The sequence below is a fragment of the Chionomys nivalis genome, chromosome 15 (assembly GCF_950005125.1).
Source record: "Chionomys nivalis chromosome 15, mChiNiv1.1, whole genome shotgun sequence".
NCBI classification, from domain to species: Eukaryota; Metazoa; Chordata; class Mammalia; order Rodentia; family Cricetidae; genus Chionomys; species Chionomys nivalis.
Genome location: NC_080100.1, coordinates 33,049,806 through 33,067,875, shown reverse-complemented (window position 1 = coordinate 33,067,875; position 18,070 = coordinate 33,049,806). Strand labels below are relative to the sequence as shown.

At 42.0% G+C, this 18,070-nt stretch overlaps 1 protein-coding gene across 3 annotated transcripts in view; it reads left to right on the top strand.

Moving 5' to 3' along the window:
* Window positions 1–12,672: 12,672 nt before the first annotated feature.
* The window catches only part of Arl15 (ADP ribosylation factor like GTPase 15), a 353,796-nt gene continuing 348,398 nt past the window's right edge, over window positions 12,673–18,070 (top strand). For 2 of the 3 annotated variants that reach the window (XR_009058382.1, XM_057790205.1), the window contains exon 1: window positions 12,699–12,752. Coding sequence is in view for 1 of the 3 variants with exons in the window: in XM_057790206.1 (XP_057646189.1) it covers window positions 12,705–12,752 (48 nt within the window). In the remaining 2 variants the exon portion in view is untranslated. Of the gene's footprint in view, window positions 12,753–18,070 lie in introns of all 3 variants that reach the window. The other variant, XM_057790206.1, reaches the window with a different exon arrangement.

Below are 18,070 nucleotides of genomic sequence, written 5' to 3'. Positions count from 1 at the left end.
TGATTTAACTGACTTGCTTTTGTGCTTGTCAAACACAAGGAACATGATGAGCCCTTCTGAGTTAGATTTATCAGGAACATCTGTTAATGTACTAAAAATGCACACAGCCTGATTGTCCCCCAAGAAAGCTGGATTGTGTCCATCTGTGACAGATGTCTGCTCTCTTCTTGAGGACTACATCCATGATGTGAAGGCTGGGACTTCACTCAGATGCACCCTGCAACTTTAATCAAGCCATCCCTAACCCCTTTCTTTTCCCAGTACAAAAGGTGTTTAGGTTTTTTGAACACTTGGCTTATTACTTTTGCTATGGCACATAATGGCATTCTCTCCCTGTTCTGTAATCCAGAAGTGTTCATTTCTGCTTAGAATCCACACCATGACAAAAAGTGCCATTATTCTTCTTTGCTGCATTAAACATAAAATATCTGAAACTTCAATATCTCATATAGGCTGAAAGAAAAAGAAAGTTATAGGAAATGCAGACATTGTAATTTGACTCTCTCTTTAGCCACTACCCCATTCCTGTGAAATATAAATATTCTTAAAAGTGACCAGCTATATCAGTAATAGTAATTTTTGGTAGAGGCTTTCTTGTGTACAAACAGACTCACGTTTTCACCTGTGATCCTGGCATTCTTGTAGTATAGACATTTTAAAAAATAATCCATCAGGTTCTAGGAAGGTGGCATGCCAAGTCATTTTCATAAACTGAGTTTAGTAGCCTGAGAACTAAGGGTTTTGCCATTGCTTTGTGCTGTGAAATGCTCCATGACAAAGAGCACGTGTAACTATGACTGATGGTGGTTGCCTTTTCCTGAAAGACTTAAAGACACAGAGCCCTGTGGCTGCCCCTACCTGTCACAGCCAAGCATCTGCTGACTACCGTTTACTTCTGATAAGAGCATTAACAGAGGCAGGGCAATTTGAACCTCTTATTTTTAATATGAGCTGCACATGGTCTTAAGGGTACTATAATTTCTTTATCTTGGTGTTTAACTTATTGAAGTACCTCATTTCCATCAGAAAGCAAAATGCTTATCTTCTGGTAAAACAAAATATTAAATCTGCTATGTCATTTCTGTGTTTTCTAGCCCTCCAGTTTTCTCACTGAAGAATATCACATTTGGGTTACAGTGCTGTGAAACAATCCTTTTGTACACTGTGAACATGTATTACTCTCATTGGTTTAATAAAGAACCAACTGACCAATATCTAGGCAGGAAGAAACTAAGCAGGAGAAACAGCCTGAAAAACTGCTTGGAAGAAGAAAGGCAGAGTCGCCAGCCAGATGTAGAGGAAGTAGCAGATGAACATGCCATGCTGAAAAAAAAAAGGTACTGCCACATGGATTAACTTAAGATGTAAGAGTTAGTTAGTAACAAGCCTAAGCTATTGTCTGAGCATTTGTAATTAATAATAAGTCTCTGTGTGGATATTTGCAAGCAGGCTGGCAGGACAGAGGAGGATGACACAGGAGGATGATGACTTCAAATGTAGCAATGATTAATTACTGACATCCAAGCCAGGCTGGATAAGAAGCAACCACACAATAAGGGAATTTGTGAAACTGTGAAAGGCAAAACCACTAACTACAACCAACACCTTTTCTCGAATACACCTTCAAAAGTCTGATCACAAACTGCCCGATATTTAAATAAACAACAGGCCACTTAGACGACAGGCATCCCGTTCTATACGCTGCAGCAGAGAATACCTATCACCAAGTAAAAGCACAACAGAAGCCAAGCAATACACATAAGGACTGCCAAATAAACTTCAGTAAATGAACTTGCCCCCATAAAGCACACTTCAACACCTACTCCAAGTTTCAAAAAAATCACAATACTGTGCTCTCCACCATCAGACTTGCGTGAACGTGGTAAATTACTTACTTGCTTCAAGGCTATGATGAAAATGATGAAACAAGATTTCTTTTGAAACTGAAGACAACTGTAATCTCTACCATCTTTGCTAAATTGTTTACATGAACAGGATTTTTCTCTTATGAGCTATTTTTCATTTCCTGATGTCAAGATGATATATCAAGATTTGCAGGTATTTGCAGTGCTAGAGATATGGCCAAGCATAAATTTAATTCTTAATATTAGTAAATCAGATGCTGTATGATTTTATATCAAGCAACATTATCTGTTTTCTTCCTTCCTTTCCTTTTGAAATATGTCAGGTTGGAGCCTGATAACAGAAGCAATTTTTCCTTGGCAAATTCAAAGCATCACTTCTAACTTGATATTTTGTATGCGGCTTAGAAAACTCAATCTGAGAGTCTAGACATTATCAAAGCAATATGTTGCACAGAGAACATTTATACAAATAAATGAATTAGTTTCAGGAGTAGTTCTCCTAATACAGCTACGTCCTGCCACAATTTATCTTACATTTCCTTCTACATAATGAAAGGTCTACCTAAACCATGTTCTCAGTACAGATATTTCTACCAGCACGGAATAGTGGAATCCCCTGAAACTCATTCTTAAAATGCGATGGCCGTGGTGGTACACTGGGAGGATTCCAGGCATTTGGTGAACAAATATATCAAAATGGTTGAGGCGATCAGCAACAATTAGTATTTTCACAGCATTGCTGTGGATTGTATTTGGACTTTAATGTAGACAATGAACTTTCTTTTCACAGGCTTAGGCTAATAAGGTAACTCTTGAGAATATGTGGATCTTCTCCAGGGCCAACCACCAGTTTATTTTGCACGAAGTAACAGTGCAGTCACCACCTGAGCGAGCGCCAGGTACTGAGGCAGATTCCGAAACTATGTAATCCAAGGAGACGCTGTTTTTCTTTCAAGGAACTCAGGCTAGTGGGAGAGGGAATAATAACAGCAGCAGCATCCAACTCTTACATAATGTTTGCTGTGTACGCTGCTATTAACCTTAACAACTCCGGGAGGTGAGCATTTGTGAGTACTGAGTTAATATAAAAGAAACCAAGTAACATGCCCGAGGTCACAGAACTAGAAAGGGATAATGCCAAAATTTAAACCCAGACAGACTGGCAATAATAGCATCTATATCCTCTCTCTCTCCTCCCCATCATGTTTGAAGCAATTTCCTTATACTGCTGTTTGCTTTTGGCAAATTCTAGTTACAGCAAAAAGACTGTGTAGAATGATTATTTTTACATTGTTTTTTTTATATCCATCCTAAATACATTTTCCTCATCATGAAGGACAGCTAACAAATGTCTATTATAAGGCTCTTAGTATTTCTGAGTTACTGGTTTGGATCTATGTGTCAGTTTGGAGAGAGTTCACATTTCTTCACCAGTCCTTACATCCATCATGAACACCTATTTCTAGACATTCTCTTAAATTCCACAGTTCTGAGAATTACTTTTAGGTGCTTTAAAGAAAAAAGACAGCTTTAAAACTCATTTTAAAAGTCATTAGTGCTGGGTGGTGGTGACCTACGCCTTTAATCCCCGCACTTGGGAGGTAGAAGCAAGCAGATCTCTGGAAGTTCAAGGCCAGCCTGGTCTACAAGAGTTCCAGGACAGCTAGGGCTGTGACACAGAGAAACCCTGTCTTGAAAAACCTAAAAAAAAAAAGTCATTAGCTAACTTTGTTGCTAAGTAAATTCAGAAATGAACTTTATATTGATTTTTAGGTAGTGGCAATATTTTTAAAAAAATGACATATAAATTTTCTTGCTGTGTAGACTGTGGTCCTCTGGTTCGTGGCATCGGCTGTGCATGCTTTCGAGGGTCAGTTTACTTGCTGACTGTTGACACCCCTCATAAGAGGTGGTGTGGTTCCTCACTGGATCCTCCCCTGAGATTTCATCTGCTTCCCAAGCCATTTGTACGCCACCCTGCCCTAACAACATGGTTCTGGGCTCCAGGGATTTTCGAGGACATAAGCTGGGGGTCATTAATTGAAGAAGGGCTCCATCTGCGTGGCTATGGGGAAGCCATCATCCATGTCAGGTTAAAAGTTTCTGATGAAGCTGTTTTGGGCCACCTATATATCTGCCAGTGACCCCCGGCTACAGACTGAACTAAGGCCTTGTACATGCTGGCCACGTGCTTATTACTAAGCTATGTAGCTAGCCTTATTTTACTTCTGTATTTTGAGATAGGGTCTTGCTAAGTGGAAAAGGATGGCCTTGAATGTATCATAAGCTGGTCTGGAACCGGAGATCCTCTTTCAGCCTTTTAGGCTGGCACTGCAGGTTTGTGGCACAGAGCCTAGCTTCAAGCTGCTTTGAGTCAACTGCCAGTTTGGATTGTGCTTTGGTAGAAGCAAACTTAGAAAAACAAACCAGAATCATCTCTAAAGTTAAGATTTCATACTAACTTTTCTGATTCCTTTAGGAACTAATTAAACTCTGCTCATTACTTCAGAATCCATGTAATTTACTTTTTCTGCATAAGATCAGTATGGTGGACCAAAACATGGCCTCAAGATACACTTGTATCCTGTATTAGTTTCCTTCTCTGTTGCTGTGATAAGCAATGACCAAAAGCAACTTAGGTAGCAATGGGTTTATTTGGCATACAGATGAGACTCCATCATGGGGGGCAGGGAGACAAAGCAAGAAACCCACAGCAGGAATGGAAGCAGAGACCATGGAGGAGTGCTGTTAATGGCTTACTCTACTGGCTTGCTCTCCATGACTCATTCAGCTTGCTTTTTTAAAAGTTATTTTATTTTTTAAAATCTAAATTGAATCACATCGTTTTCGCCCTTTCCTCTTCTCCCTCCAACCCTTCCCATCTAACCCACCTTGTAATCAAATTCATGCCTCTGTGTCTTATGGGTGTGAGTATATATATATATATATATATATATATATATATATATATATATATCCTAAAGAACTTACAGAGTTTTCTTTTTTTAATACAACTCAGGACCATGGCCTGAGCAGTATGGCACTGCTCACAATGGGCTGGACCCTTCTTCTTCAATCATTAGTTGAGAAAATGTCCAAGAATCATTAATCAAGAAATGCCCCACAGATTTATCTATGGGCTAGTCTGAAGGAAGTATTTTATCATCTGAGGTTCTTTCTTCCCAGATGAACATAGCTTGTGTCAAGCTGACACACACACACACACATGAAAACAAAGAAACAAAACAAAAAACTAGCTATCACAGGTCCTAATCTCTAAAACCTATGATGTCACCTTATATGGCAAAAGAAACTTGGAAGATGTGACTACATTTCTGGGCAGGGGGAGATTATCTTTATCTGTGATTCTAAATGCAACTAAAAGTGTCTTTCTAGGCCAGGAAAGATTAGACTAGAGAAGGGCAGGTGACAACTGACCAGAAGTGAAGTGATAGGGGCTGCTGGCATCCTCAGAAGCTGACAATAATGCCCTGCCTAGAAATTTTCTCAGCACAGTTCCACAATAAAACAGATCTCAGGATGGTTTCCTACTTTTCCTAACCAGACCCTTTAGCAATAATCATGTGAAGTAGGTTTTCTTTCATTACATTTAGATTGGAAACTGATAACAGGGCATTGGGGCTGCTACTCACTCGAGCCTGTCTATTGTATAATAATAGTTCGGGAATTGCAAGGGGGCACGCTAATCAGTGACAACAACAGCTCAGAGAGAGTGATCTCTGTTCTTGACATTTGCAGGCAAGAGTAACACCTCATCGCTAGGTGATTACCATTATATAGATATACATCATTTGTCTAAACTTCCATCCGTGAGCAGGGACCCATCAGTCTGAGATCATGGCTCTCCTATTCATAACCTGCCTGCAAATGAGTTTCCCAGCAAGATGGCTCTTCAGGGATAAGGATTCCCACCTTGCCTGACCAGCTATCTTATTGTCATAAAGCTCTTTATTACCACTTTGCCTCTCAACCGACTGGTGTCCATATGGTGTAAGCAGAGTCACTTGTCTGCATGGAAGCATTAGGATAAAGAGTTGTAGATAGTTGTATAAGCAAACGCTCACTGCAATATTTATAATATGCTATGTCACAGAGGATTTGTTAATACAGCACACTTATAAAATAGAACTTTATGCAGCCATTAAACATTAATGGAGCATTTCCTGAACCAGTGACGTTCAAAGTGACTGTGTATGCTACATAACTACAGTTCTCATCCCCAAGTTAAGTACTAAGCAAGTGAACAACGAAAGAGTAGGTGAAGATAGCCACTCTTGGTTTTCCTGGATAGTAGAATTTCAAAGACCAGGCTGTAAAATTAACATTTGCTTATGTTGCCCACTTTAACAACAGCGACAACAAAAATTTCCTCTAAATTTGGCTCACCAGCAACCTATGTGGCATTGGAGAGAGCAGACAGTTAAGGCATTTCTCCCTGCTCTTAATAGGCAGCAGCAGAGACGTGGGCCCTCACATCCTGTGCAGGAATGCCATTGCCTCATGAGTTTGTACCTGTTTTCTTATGCATCGGGAAGAGCGTTCTTGTTCTTACACACGGAAGGCAGGACTAAACGAATGAGATCATGCCTTACTGAGGGCGGAAGCCTGCTAATTGCCGTATAGTACACTGAGTTGAATAAATGAACCCCAAATCTCTTCATTATTTTTTTTTTAAATTATCTTTTCTCATTTTACATGCCAAATCCGTTCCCTACTCCCACCCCTCCCCCTCCATCCCACCCCGCATCCACTCCTCAGAGCTGGTAAGGCTTTCCATGGGGAGTCAACAAAGCCCGGCACATTGATCTGAGGCGGAACCAAAGCCCTTCCCCCCTATATCTAGGCTGAGCAAGGTATCCCTCCAGAGAGACTGGGCTCCAAAAAGCCAGAACAAGCAGTAGAGATAAATCCTGGTCTCACTGCCGGGGCCTACAGTCTGCTCCAGTCATACAACTGTCCCCTACATCCAGAGGGCCTAGTTGGGTCTGGGTCATATGATGGTTCCCTTGCTATTAGGCCAAGTTGGAAGGCTTCCATTAGCTCAGGTGAGCTGTTTCAGTGGGTGTCCCCTTCATGGTCTTGATGCCTTTGCTCGTATTCTCACTCCTCCCTCTCCTAGACTGGACTTTGGGAGCTCAGTCCAATGCCCTGCTGTTATTCTCTGCATCAGCTTCCATTAGTTGCTGGATATAGGTGATATTTAAGATAGTCTTCAGTCAATCTGACTATAGGGCAGGCCAGTTCAGGCACTCTCTCCACTTTTGCTTAGGATCTTAGCTGGGGTCATCCTTGTGGATTCCTGGAAATTTCTCTAGTGCCAGGTTTCTTGCTACCCGCATAATAGTTCTCTCAATCAAGATATCTCTTTCCTTGTTCTCTGTCTCCGTCCTTTCCCCATCTCAACCAACTTATTCCCTCTAGTTTTCTTCCCCCTCTCTTTCTCCCCTCTCTCTTTCCCTGTCTACCTTCTCTTTTCCCCCAACCCCTACGCTCCCAATTTTCTCAGGAGATCTTGTCTATTCCCCTTCCTGGGGGGATCTATTTATGTTTCTCTTAGGGCTCTCCTTGTTACTTAGTTTCTCTAGGGTTGTGGACTCTAGGCTCTTTATCCTTTGCTTTACAGCTAGTATTCACCTATGAGTGGGTACATACCACGATTATCTCTCTGGGTCTAGGTCACCTCACTCAGGATGGTTTCTTCTAGTTCCATCCATTTGCATGCAAATTTCAAGATGTCAATTGTTTTTTTTTTTTTTTTTTTTTAAATCGCTGAATAGAAAGTACTCCATTGAGTAAATGTGCCACATTTTCTTTGTCCATTCTTCTGTTGAGGGGCATCTAAGTTGTTTCCAGGTTCTGGCTATTACAAATAATGCTGCTATAAACATAGTTGATCAAAAAAACAAAAAACAAACAAACAAACAAAAACAAGTCCTTGTAGTATGGTTGAGCATCCTTTGCCCAAGAGTGGTATTGCTGGGTCTTGCAGTAGGTTGATTCCCAATTTTCTGAGAAACTGCTATACTGATGTCCAGAGTGGTTACACAAGCTTGCATTCCCATCAGCAATGGAGGAGTGTTCCCCTTACTCCGCACCTCTCCAGCATAAGCTATTATTGGTGTTTTTGATCTTAGCCATTCTGACAGGCGTAAGATGGTATCTCAGAGTTGTTTTATTTTTTTTAATGTCAATGGACTCAATTCACCTATAAAAAAGATACAGGCTAACAGTAAGCAGGATCCATCCTTCTGCTGTATAAAAGAAACACACCTCAACCTCAAAGACAGACATCACTTCAGAGTAAAAGAATGGGAAAAGATTTTTCAATCAAATGGACCCAAAAAACAAGCAGGTATAACTATCCTAATATCTAATAAAATAGACTTCAAACTAAAATCAATTTTAAGAGATGGAGAAGGACACTTCATACTCATCACTGAAAAAATCCATTAAGATGAAGTTTCAATCCTGAACACCTATGCCCCAAATAAAAGAGCACCTACATATGTAAAAGAAATATTACTAAAGTTTAAATCACACATCAAACACCACACACTAATAGTAGGAGATTTCAATACCCTATTCTCTCCAATGGACAAATCAACCAGACAGAAACTTAACAGAGAAATAAGAGAACTAACAGATGTCATGACTCAAATGGACTTAACAGACATCCAAAGAACATTTCACCCAAACACAAAAGAATATACCTTCTTCTCAGCACCTCATTGAATCTTCTCTTGGCCACATTCTCAAGAACAAAGCAAACTCAACAGATACAAAAAATTGGAATAACCTCCTGTATCTTATTGGATCACCATGGTTTAAAGTTAGTGTTCAATAACACCACTAATTGCAGAAAACCTACAAACTCATGGAAATTGAACAGTGCTCAATTAAACCACCCCTGGGTCAAGGAAGACATAAAGAAAGAAATTAAAGCCTTCCCAGAATTCAACAAAAATGAAGGCACAACATACCCAAACCTATGGGACACTATAAAAGCAGTGCTATAAAGAAAGTTCATAGCACTAAGTGCCTACATAAAGAAAGTGAAGAAATTCCACACTAGTGACTTAAGAGCATGCCTGAAAGCTCTAGAACAGAAAGAAGCAGACTTCACTCAGGAGGAATAGATGACAGGAAATAATCAAATTGAGGGCTAAAATCAATAAAATAGAAACAAACAAACAAAAAAAAATGATACAAAGAGTCAATGAAACAAAAGAGCTGGCTCTTTGAGAAAATCAACAAGATAGACAAACCTTTATCCCAACTAACCAAAAGGCAGAGAGAGAACATTCAAATTAACAAAATCAGAAATGAAAAGGGGAACATAACAGACACCGAGGAAATCCAGAGAATCATTAGGTCATATTACAAAACCTGTACTCCACAAAATTGGAAAATGTAAAAGAAATGTACAATTTTCTGGATAGGTACCACATACCAAAATTTAATCAAGACCAGGTGGACAATTTAAATAGACCTATAACCTGCAGGAAAATAGAAGCATCAAAATCCTCTCAACCAATTTTTGTCCAGGGCTTGACGGTTTTAGCACAGAATTCTACCAGAACTCCCAAGAAAAGCTAATACCTATACTCCTCAAATTACTCCACATAATAGAAACAGAAAGAACATTGCCGAACTTTCTATGAGGCTACAGTTACCCTGATACCAAAACGACATAAAGACTCAACCAAGAAAGAGAATTACAGACCAATCTCCCTCATGAACATTGATGCAATAATACTCTATAAAATACTGGCAAATCATAAACAAGAACACATCAAAAAAACCTTCCACCATGATCAAGTTGGCTTCATTCCAGAGATGCAGGGCTGGTTCAACATTATTTCCAAGATGTAACTAAAGGACCTTACTACTTGACCACCTCATTCATCAGCTACAACCACTACTTTATGTAGTGGCTTGTCCTCAAACCATCAGAATGAAGTTACTCTTTCTCCTCTATTTTGTGGAACTATATTACCATCTCAGAAGACACCTAATTGAAAAATTATGCTCCATATGGAGTTTTTTTTGGCAAGGTTTTTTTCCAAAATGCAAAACAGGATTTGAAAAACACATGAGACTGAACATGAAGTTTTCATAGATGACAATCATACGATAGATTAAAGTAGTATAAGGATACAGTTGAGAATTATTCTGTAAACAGATTCTTCCATGTCTCTGCATTGGGTCCATTTATTGATTCTGATTCCTAGCAGCAGCAAAAACTACTATTTAGCCTGATGATCTTTTCCGGTTTAGCTGCTAAGGGAAAGGCAGAAGCCAACTCCTCCCAAGGACTCATTTTCTGCATAGATATCACCAGGCCTCTTGTGACTTTACATAATCACTAAGACATGGATAGAAACTTGTCTCTTTGCTAATTCAAACTCTTTATCTCATTTGGGATATGCTTTTTCACAGAGAGAAAGAAAACAAAAAATAAGAAAAAACAAATTGTCCCTTGGCTGAATTACTTTTGCTAGACCTTTGAAAGGCTTTTGATATCTTTAGTTTCAACCGGCTATGAAAAGATTAGGCTTATGAGAGTCTTTCACCTTCAGAATCCAGGTCAAAATCCTTATAAACTTACACGTGACTACTCAGTCAGAATGCTGAATGCCAAGGAAAAAAATGGGATCTAGTGACTTAGCGAAATTGAGACTCTCTAGCCCTTGAGTAGATTGAAAACAGAACAGAGCAAAGCAAAACAAAACACCCTCTCCTCTCAAGAAGTTACTACTTACACTACCTTGGAAATTGGATCAATAAAGGCAAGGCCTGCAGAAGTGTGTGTATACACTAAATCCCCTAATTACCCTAAAAATCCTCGACCTGTAGGAATTCCCATTCTGTATCTGAGGAAACAGGTTCAGAGATTAGATAGTGCTTTTAGTCACGTGGCTTAGGAACGGGGAGCAGAAGGGGCTACACACCCTTCCTGGTTATGCGTTTATTTAGGATGAATTCTATGGTTTTCTATAACAGAAATATTTTCACTGCCTTGAGGTAAACTTGCAAGGAGATCTGTTACTTGAGGACACACAATATAGTGTCAAATGGTGGGGCTGGAGTAAGAAACCCAACCTCCTGTAACATTTGGACTAAAGATATCAGTTGACATGTGATTAGCTATGGTAGCCCTATTTACCAACACAGGGGACATCAATTCCTCTTTCCTTTATTCTTCTTAAAAGGTTGTGGGTGGTGGGGGTGATAGAAGGAGAAGCTTCAGTCATTTCAGCCCTCAAGGTAGCTGTGTCTGGCAGGAAATAAAGAGTTGTACTTTTGCAACTTGGTCTTTCAAATTCTGTCATCTAGAATACTTTTTTGACAGGTGATATTTTAGTGAAGAATATGACCTCACTATAAACTTCACCATATCATGAAACTGCATAAATGTTTAGCAGCTGTATAAAGTTGTATTGTGTAAGTGTGCCATGTTAACAAATCATTTGAGTGTGTGTGTGTCCGTGTCCTGCAACTTAACTCTGTAGAGTAGGTGTCCTGGAACTCAGGGATCCGCCTGCCTCTGCCTCCTCAGTGCTGGGATTAAAGGTGTGCACCACAACACCCACTGAGATTCTATTCTAAACACTGCAGCAAATGTTTGCTTACAACACTGACCACAACTTTTAGCTTATGAATTTCTAGAAATGGAATTTCTGCCACAAAACTGATGGCATACGTTTTACATTCATTTTTGTAATGAGTTATATTTTCTCACCATACCCAACTCCAAAGGGCATGCTTATCTTCTCTCATTTTTGCCCTTTATAGCCTGAATTTTGGAGAAGGTGAAAAAAAACCCAGCAAATTCTTGTTTAACTCTGGTTTCACCCAGTTCCAAGTTATTTACTGGGAAACACACACGTCTCAAGCGCACTTGCTCTTAGACGTATTTTCCTTCTTAAAATAAGAGTCATAAAGAGTCACAAATAGTATTACTTGGGTCTTTTAAAGGCCTTTCGCAACCCCTCTGCTCGTTTTTATTCAGGGACACTGGATATTGGTCAATGTTACTGGACTTATTAAACGTATGCAAAGAACCGAGTGTTCGGGTTAACAACTTACTCGTGACTTCTCCCGAGGTTGTCTAGGGTTCTGAGAATGCCTCCTGACTACGTTGGTTCAGAGCGGCAAGATCACTTTCAAATTGTCCGCCTTAGCAAACGCAGGGAGCCTCTTTGCGTGCGCCCTCCCCCGCCCCCCCCAGCTTGCTGTTAGAGGGCGTCCGCCCTTCTAACCCGCAAGTCCTTGGTGCCTCAAGGCCACAGGAAAGAGCTCAGGGGAGAGAAAGTAAGTTTCGGTGGCTACCAAGCCTCCCAACGCCCCAAGCCGGTTTCCTACGAAGGGGTGGGGCGTGGACACCGCCGCTTTCCAGTCTCAGGCTGGGAGCTTCGCGGGGTCTCCAGGCGCCTGCTGGCTGAGGGAGCCCGCGAAGCTCGCCCGGCTGCAGAGCGTTTCTCAGAGTCGGGCGGGCCGGCGCTTCCGCTCGCCCGCCCCTCCCCCAACCACACAGGAACCAGCACCCTACACGATCCCGCGCTTCACTGCTGCCATCCGCCGGGGGCCTGCCTTTTATAGGCGCTTCGGCCAATGAGCGCGCTCCTTTCTTTCTGCCCGCCCTCCCGGCCAATCGCCGCTCCCCTGGTGTAATCTTCGGTTCCTCGGCTGCTCTCGGCTATTTTCGCTGTTGCTGGCTTTTTCAGGAGCTGCTCGCTCGCAGCCCGAGACGCTGCTTTTTTTTTTTTTTTTTTTTTTTCCGGGTTCGGAGCCATTCCGGATGCTTTAGGCTGCCGGATGTCTGATCTTCGGATAACTGAGGCGTTTCTGTACATGGATTATCTGGTAGGTGCGGGGCGCGGGTGGCGTGTCGCCTCTCGGATCTCGCGGTGGCCCATGGCCCCCGCCTGGAGCAGCAGCCTTGCGGCTGGCTTTCTTTCTTTGGGATGGGATGCCTGGGGCTGCTTTCTCCCGGGGCTGGCTCTGAGGGGCGGCGTCTGGGGAGGCCGGGTTGACAGGTAAAGGCGCGGCGGGAACCGGCGGAGCTGCGGGCAGTGAGGCCACGCTCCGCGCGCCTCTCCACGCTCCCGGAGCAGGACTTTCTTTCCGGGGAAACTGGAGTTTTCCGCTCTCCCCTTAGCAGGACTCCGGGTGCTATTAAAGAGCCATAAGCAGAATGGCTCGCTAAGTGCCCCGCAGGTCCGGTCATTTGGTTGTTATTAGATCTCTAAAGGAATGACCTGGGTCGAGGCGGGATTTTAAAAACACATTACCAGAAAGTAGACCGGACTAAACCACATTGCAACCCGGTCTGATCAGGATTGGGCAGGGACAGGCATTGCCTGTGGTGCACGCCGCTTTTGCTTTGTGCACGGCTTGGCACCCCGGTTTCAGTCAGCCGTGTGCTGGGGAAGTTTAGGTGGGAAAAGTTTTTTTAGCACAGCGCAGGAACGGAACACTTGTCCGTGTTTCTAGAATTGTGCAAGCCTTGTTTTTGTTCCAGAAATTATCTTTCCACAGAGCTGCCTGTTTGTAGTCAAGCAGATTCTCTTTGACAGGAGCAGTGTTCGATCCCGTACAATTACTGTGTTGATGGCATGAGACTGAACCGCTATTGCCATGCAGAGCTGAAGTAGAGGGTTAGAAGCCTTGGCCCTCCTGTCATCTTGTAGGACACATGGTTTTCCACTGCAGACTGGCCTGGCAGAGACTCGCCAGTGCCTTCTAGGAATTACACTTGAGGCTGTACAGAGAAAGACTGAGCGCTTTCCAGATCAAGAAGGAGAGGGCTGCCTTTGTAATGTTACCTGGGTATGAAGGTTTGTTTAGATACGCAGGAATATATGTTCCCGCTGAGGCTTCATAGTTTGATGAACTTTCTGGCAAGGATGGAGACCAGTACATGCACGGGCTGGAGAATGAAGCCGAAATCAAAGATTCTGAGTTGAGATTTGCTTTTGCTGTTTACATACATATTTATGGCAGCAACTTCTAGCTTCGTCGGAAAGGGGTGTTACCCACTTCTTGCTGTAGCCAGTTTAAGTGGGTTATCTGTTTATGAACATTCTTTAAATAAGTACAAGGTGCGCTGTAGGTTGATGATTCTCAAATATGTCCGGAAGATTGTTTTCAAAATTAAATGATTGATTGAGCTTATCCCATACAGTGTGTTATGGCTATCTCTTGTCATCTGTCCCAATAAAAGCCAGTTTGTGGAGCGAAATTTCCAGATAGGAAGAAAGTATAGGATCCATCACTTGTGCTGCTGGAAGCTAATTTTGGGAACCTAACTCAGTGGTGCTTCCAAGAAGAATTCGGAGGAGGGGTTCTCAGTATTTCCCCAGGCTGTGTTAGAACTGCATCACATCTCTGTCTTTGAGGTGCCAGGCCTACCCAAAGAACTGAGGGAAAACAGTATCAGAAATGACACAGGTTAACCTCCACCGAGACTTCGATTCAGGATGGGTGGCTGAATATTTGTGGGCATAAGGTTACGCCGAGAGTTTAGGTCACAATCCCTGGGTCCTGCTTTTGACTTGGCCTGTTTGTTTTACCTGCTATGCCGCAGCTCCTTGGTGGCTTTAGGACAAAGTCATTGTTCGGTCCCTTTCACTATGCTTTCTAACATTCCCAAGTGCAGCAAAGCAGTTCCGTCCGTCATTGGCTATACTCAGAGGGGCAGACAGCAAATCTTAGAGGAAACAGTTCAGGTTTTATGAGTGTGTTAGGCATGCTGTGAAAATACTGAAGAGAGTTCTTCGCTATTAAATGGACTGGAGGGGAAGCAAACTCCTGCCAGCAACCGGGGGAGCCTCCTTGTGCTTTTCAATGCTGCTCGACTCTCATAGACAAGGGCGAGCTATATCACCTTCCTGGCTTTAGGTTAACCTGTTTGCTCATGCATCATCTTTGTGGAGTGTTTATTTAAAATCCCGTTTCTGACAAATACAGGATCGATATCTTTGATTGTGCCTGGGATCTTATCTGTAAAGTAAATCGATCCATAAGTTCTTTTACTTACTTATCTTCCAAAGAATAAAAAAAAAAAAAAATCTGGTTCTTTCATTCCAAGCTGGGTTGCAGGCTTTACTGAGTGGGCTCCAGGAAGTGCTCTCTTCTTGCTCTTGAAGGGAGTAACGGTGTGTGTGTGCTCTCCTTTCTTCTCTTTGAAACTATTCTGCATTTTTTTTTTTTTTTGTTATGTTGGAAAGAAAAGCTGTGTGGAGGTATTATCCATTGTTCTTTAGTTGGGTATCATCACTTAGTTGTTCGTATTTGGGGTAAGTTGAAGGAAGGAATAAAGAGGTGTGTGTGTGTGTGTGTGTGTGTGTGTGTGTGTGCTATTTTTAACAGCTTCTAATGGGATTGCGATGAGAAGATGAATGCAGGGAGCTCTCTGATCTTAGAGGTTGCAGTTAATTTCTTGAATGTTCTCAGAGGTGACAGCTGAGGCGAAGGCCCTGTCTTAATGTTTAAGGCAGAGGTTTTATTGCTCTTGGTCCAGGGAGAGAGCGGTAACTTGCAAATCCTAAATAATTGCGTGCTATACCTAGTACCGGCCTGGCTTGGTGCCTGGTGTGAAGTTAGAGCCCTGGATGATGTGTTAGTTGAATGAATGTGAGGTAGGAGGAACAATTCTGTTCTCTTTTCTGGCTTCTAAACTGAGACAAGATAATATCTGTTTGGATTAGGTATTTTGATTTTTGGAATGCAGTATGTATCCTTGACACTTAAGATGATCAAGATAGAATTTGTTTAGTAATTTAAACATAAAAGTCTTATCTTTTCTAGATGATGCGGGTGTTGTCTGAGAATGTCACATCTCTTTTTCCTTTCCCTTGGAGGAGTTTATAAGTTATGTTCTAACCAGACAGATGTATGGTCAGGTCTAGCTGTCACCAGCAGGCAGTATACCTCTCTCCCACTGATGGGTTATGGCAATGCTTAAAGCTTGGTAAAGAGAAAGAGTAGGATAGAATAAGTTATAAAAATAAGATTATTATTATTATAATTAATTAATATTATTATAAGAATAGGAAAAATAAGATAGACTGTTATAAGTACCATAGGAATAGAGCTTATAATGAGAGAATGATGCATTATGAATTTCTCTTTGGGAAGGTGGACAGGGTGAATTTCTACATTCCTTTCAGTTCAAAATGTCTTTGCCTTGTACATTAATTGGTGTGGACTTTTCTGTACCACAAACACAACTACTGTAAAGTTCATTATTCTCCACAGAATACCAGTGTTGATTAAAAGAGATAGTGGAGGCAAATTTACTTATAAACAGTCCATTGGTTTTCAGATAAAAATGTTAACACGTTATGATTGTGTTGCAGCATTTTAAACCAGTATCAATATATTGAAGACTCGGGAGGGTGTTCAGGAAGCAAGAAGTGATAAGACTTTTGAGGGTCAGTCAATACCTCTGGAAAATATAGCCACAATCGCATATTTTTTTTTTTTTTTTTTTTTTGTTTTTCGAGACAGGGTTTCTCTGTGGTTTTGGAGCCTGTCCTGGAACTAGCTCTTGTAAACCAGACTGGTCTCGAACTCACAGAGATCCGCCTGCCTCTGCCTCCCAAGTGCTGGGATTAAAGGCGTGCGCCACCACCGCCCGGCCCACAATCGCATATTTTTAAGGTTTATCTGTATTATGTCTATATGTGTGTGTGTGTATACACATAATACAAACTTTAAAAACCTCATATATATGCATAAATATACAATATAAATGAGTGTTTGCCTTCAAGTATGTCTGTGCACCACATGCATGCAGTGTTTGCAGAGCCTAGAAGAGAACGTCATATCCCTGCTCTAGAGTGATAGACAGTACGATCTGCCATGTAGAACCCAGGTTTTCTCAAGATCCATCCCTCCAGCACTCTCCTATGTTCTTTAGCCCATCAACAAATACTTAGCAACCCCTCTATTGTCCATGTTCTGGAATCACAGAGAATACATTACAGGGCTCCCCTTGGTTGCGGGATTGCAAGGCAGCTGGTCCTCGGGAAGCCTGCGGCAGGAGGGGTTGAGGTGGCCCGTGGAGGTAAGACAGGCTCTGACATGCGCTTTTGTAGTGCATTTCTCTCTTGCTTGTGTTTCTTTGTTTTATTACAGCATGCGATGTAAAGTTAGACTTGCAGATGCGTCAGACGTGCTTGATTGGTCTTCGGTGCTTCAGTCGTTCATCGTGTTTGTCTCTTCTGCTTGGGGTTTAGGAAAGTTAACGTACTAACTCACTGATGAGTTTGGCTTGCTTTCTTGATCACAGGCTTTACCTGCCCAAGGAGGGTGTGTGCACACACAGAAAGAGAGACAATTTCCCCAGGCTCATACAACTAGCAAGTGAGTGAGTTGGCCTTGTGGCTCCAGGCCCCCCTTTTACTGTCTTCACCTCCAAGCCATTCTCTCTAACACAGGACAGGGATTCAGGCATTGAGTGTTAAAAGCTGATGGAGTGTAGTTGGGTATTTACATCCTCGTGTCAATACAAGTAACCCTTATAGGGAAGGCTGGCTGGTAGGTGTTGTGTGCTCAGCTTTCTGTCCCACAATGTCTTTCCTCTGGCCACTGAGGCCACCAGATGCAGATGGGTTACTAAGCATTATCGCTGTCACTCTCAGGACCATCTCTGCCTTCTTCTCTAGCTCCTCTTGCTCCTGTCACCAGCACTCAAGATCTACTTGTTAAGTCTGTTGTACGCCTTTGCCAAGTACAGCCTAGGAGGTGAGGCTGACTAGCAGACACTAGGCCACAGGCCGGCTATGGCCTTCAGCAGGGGACATTAACTCTCAAGGATTTGTGAAAACAACTGAAGAGAAGGAAGAATATCTATTTCTCAGTGAGGTATGATAAATCCCCCTGTTATTTTTCATAAGTCAAGTTAATAATGACGTATGATGAAGTATTGGGTAGTGTTTTCTTACTGTAAGGATGTGTCAGAGTCTAATACCATTAACAACATCTTTTGGAATTAAACTCCCGTATGAGTTGGAGGTAGAAGCAAGGACAAGCTATTTTGGAGCCTGCAGCTGCTTTCAGTTTTGATGCGGCATCCCCCCCAAATGCTTCAGGAGTCTAAGAAACTGGGCTTTGGTGGATCTCCATCACAACTTGATAGTTTTGATTTTGAGCAAGGTGTTTTGTGTTTTCAGTTG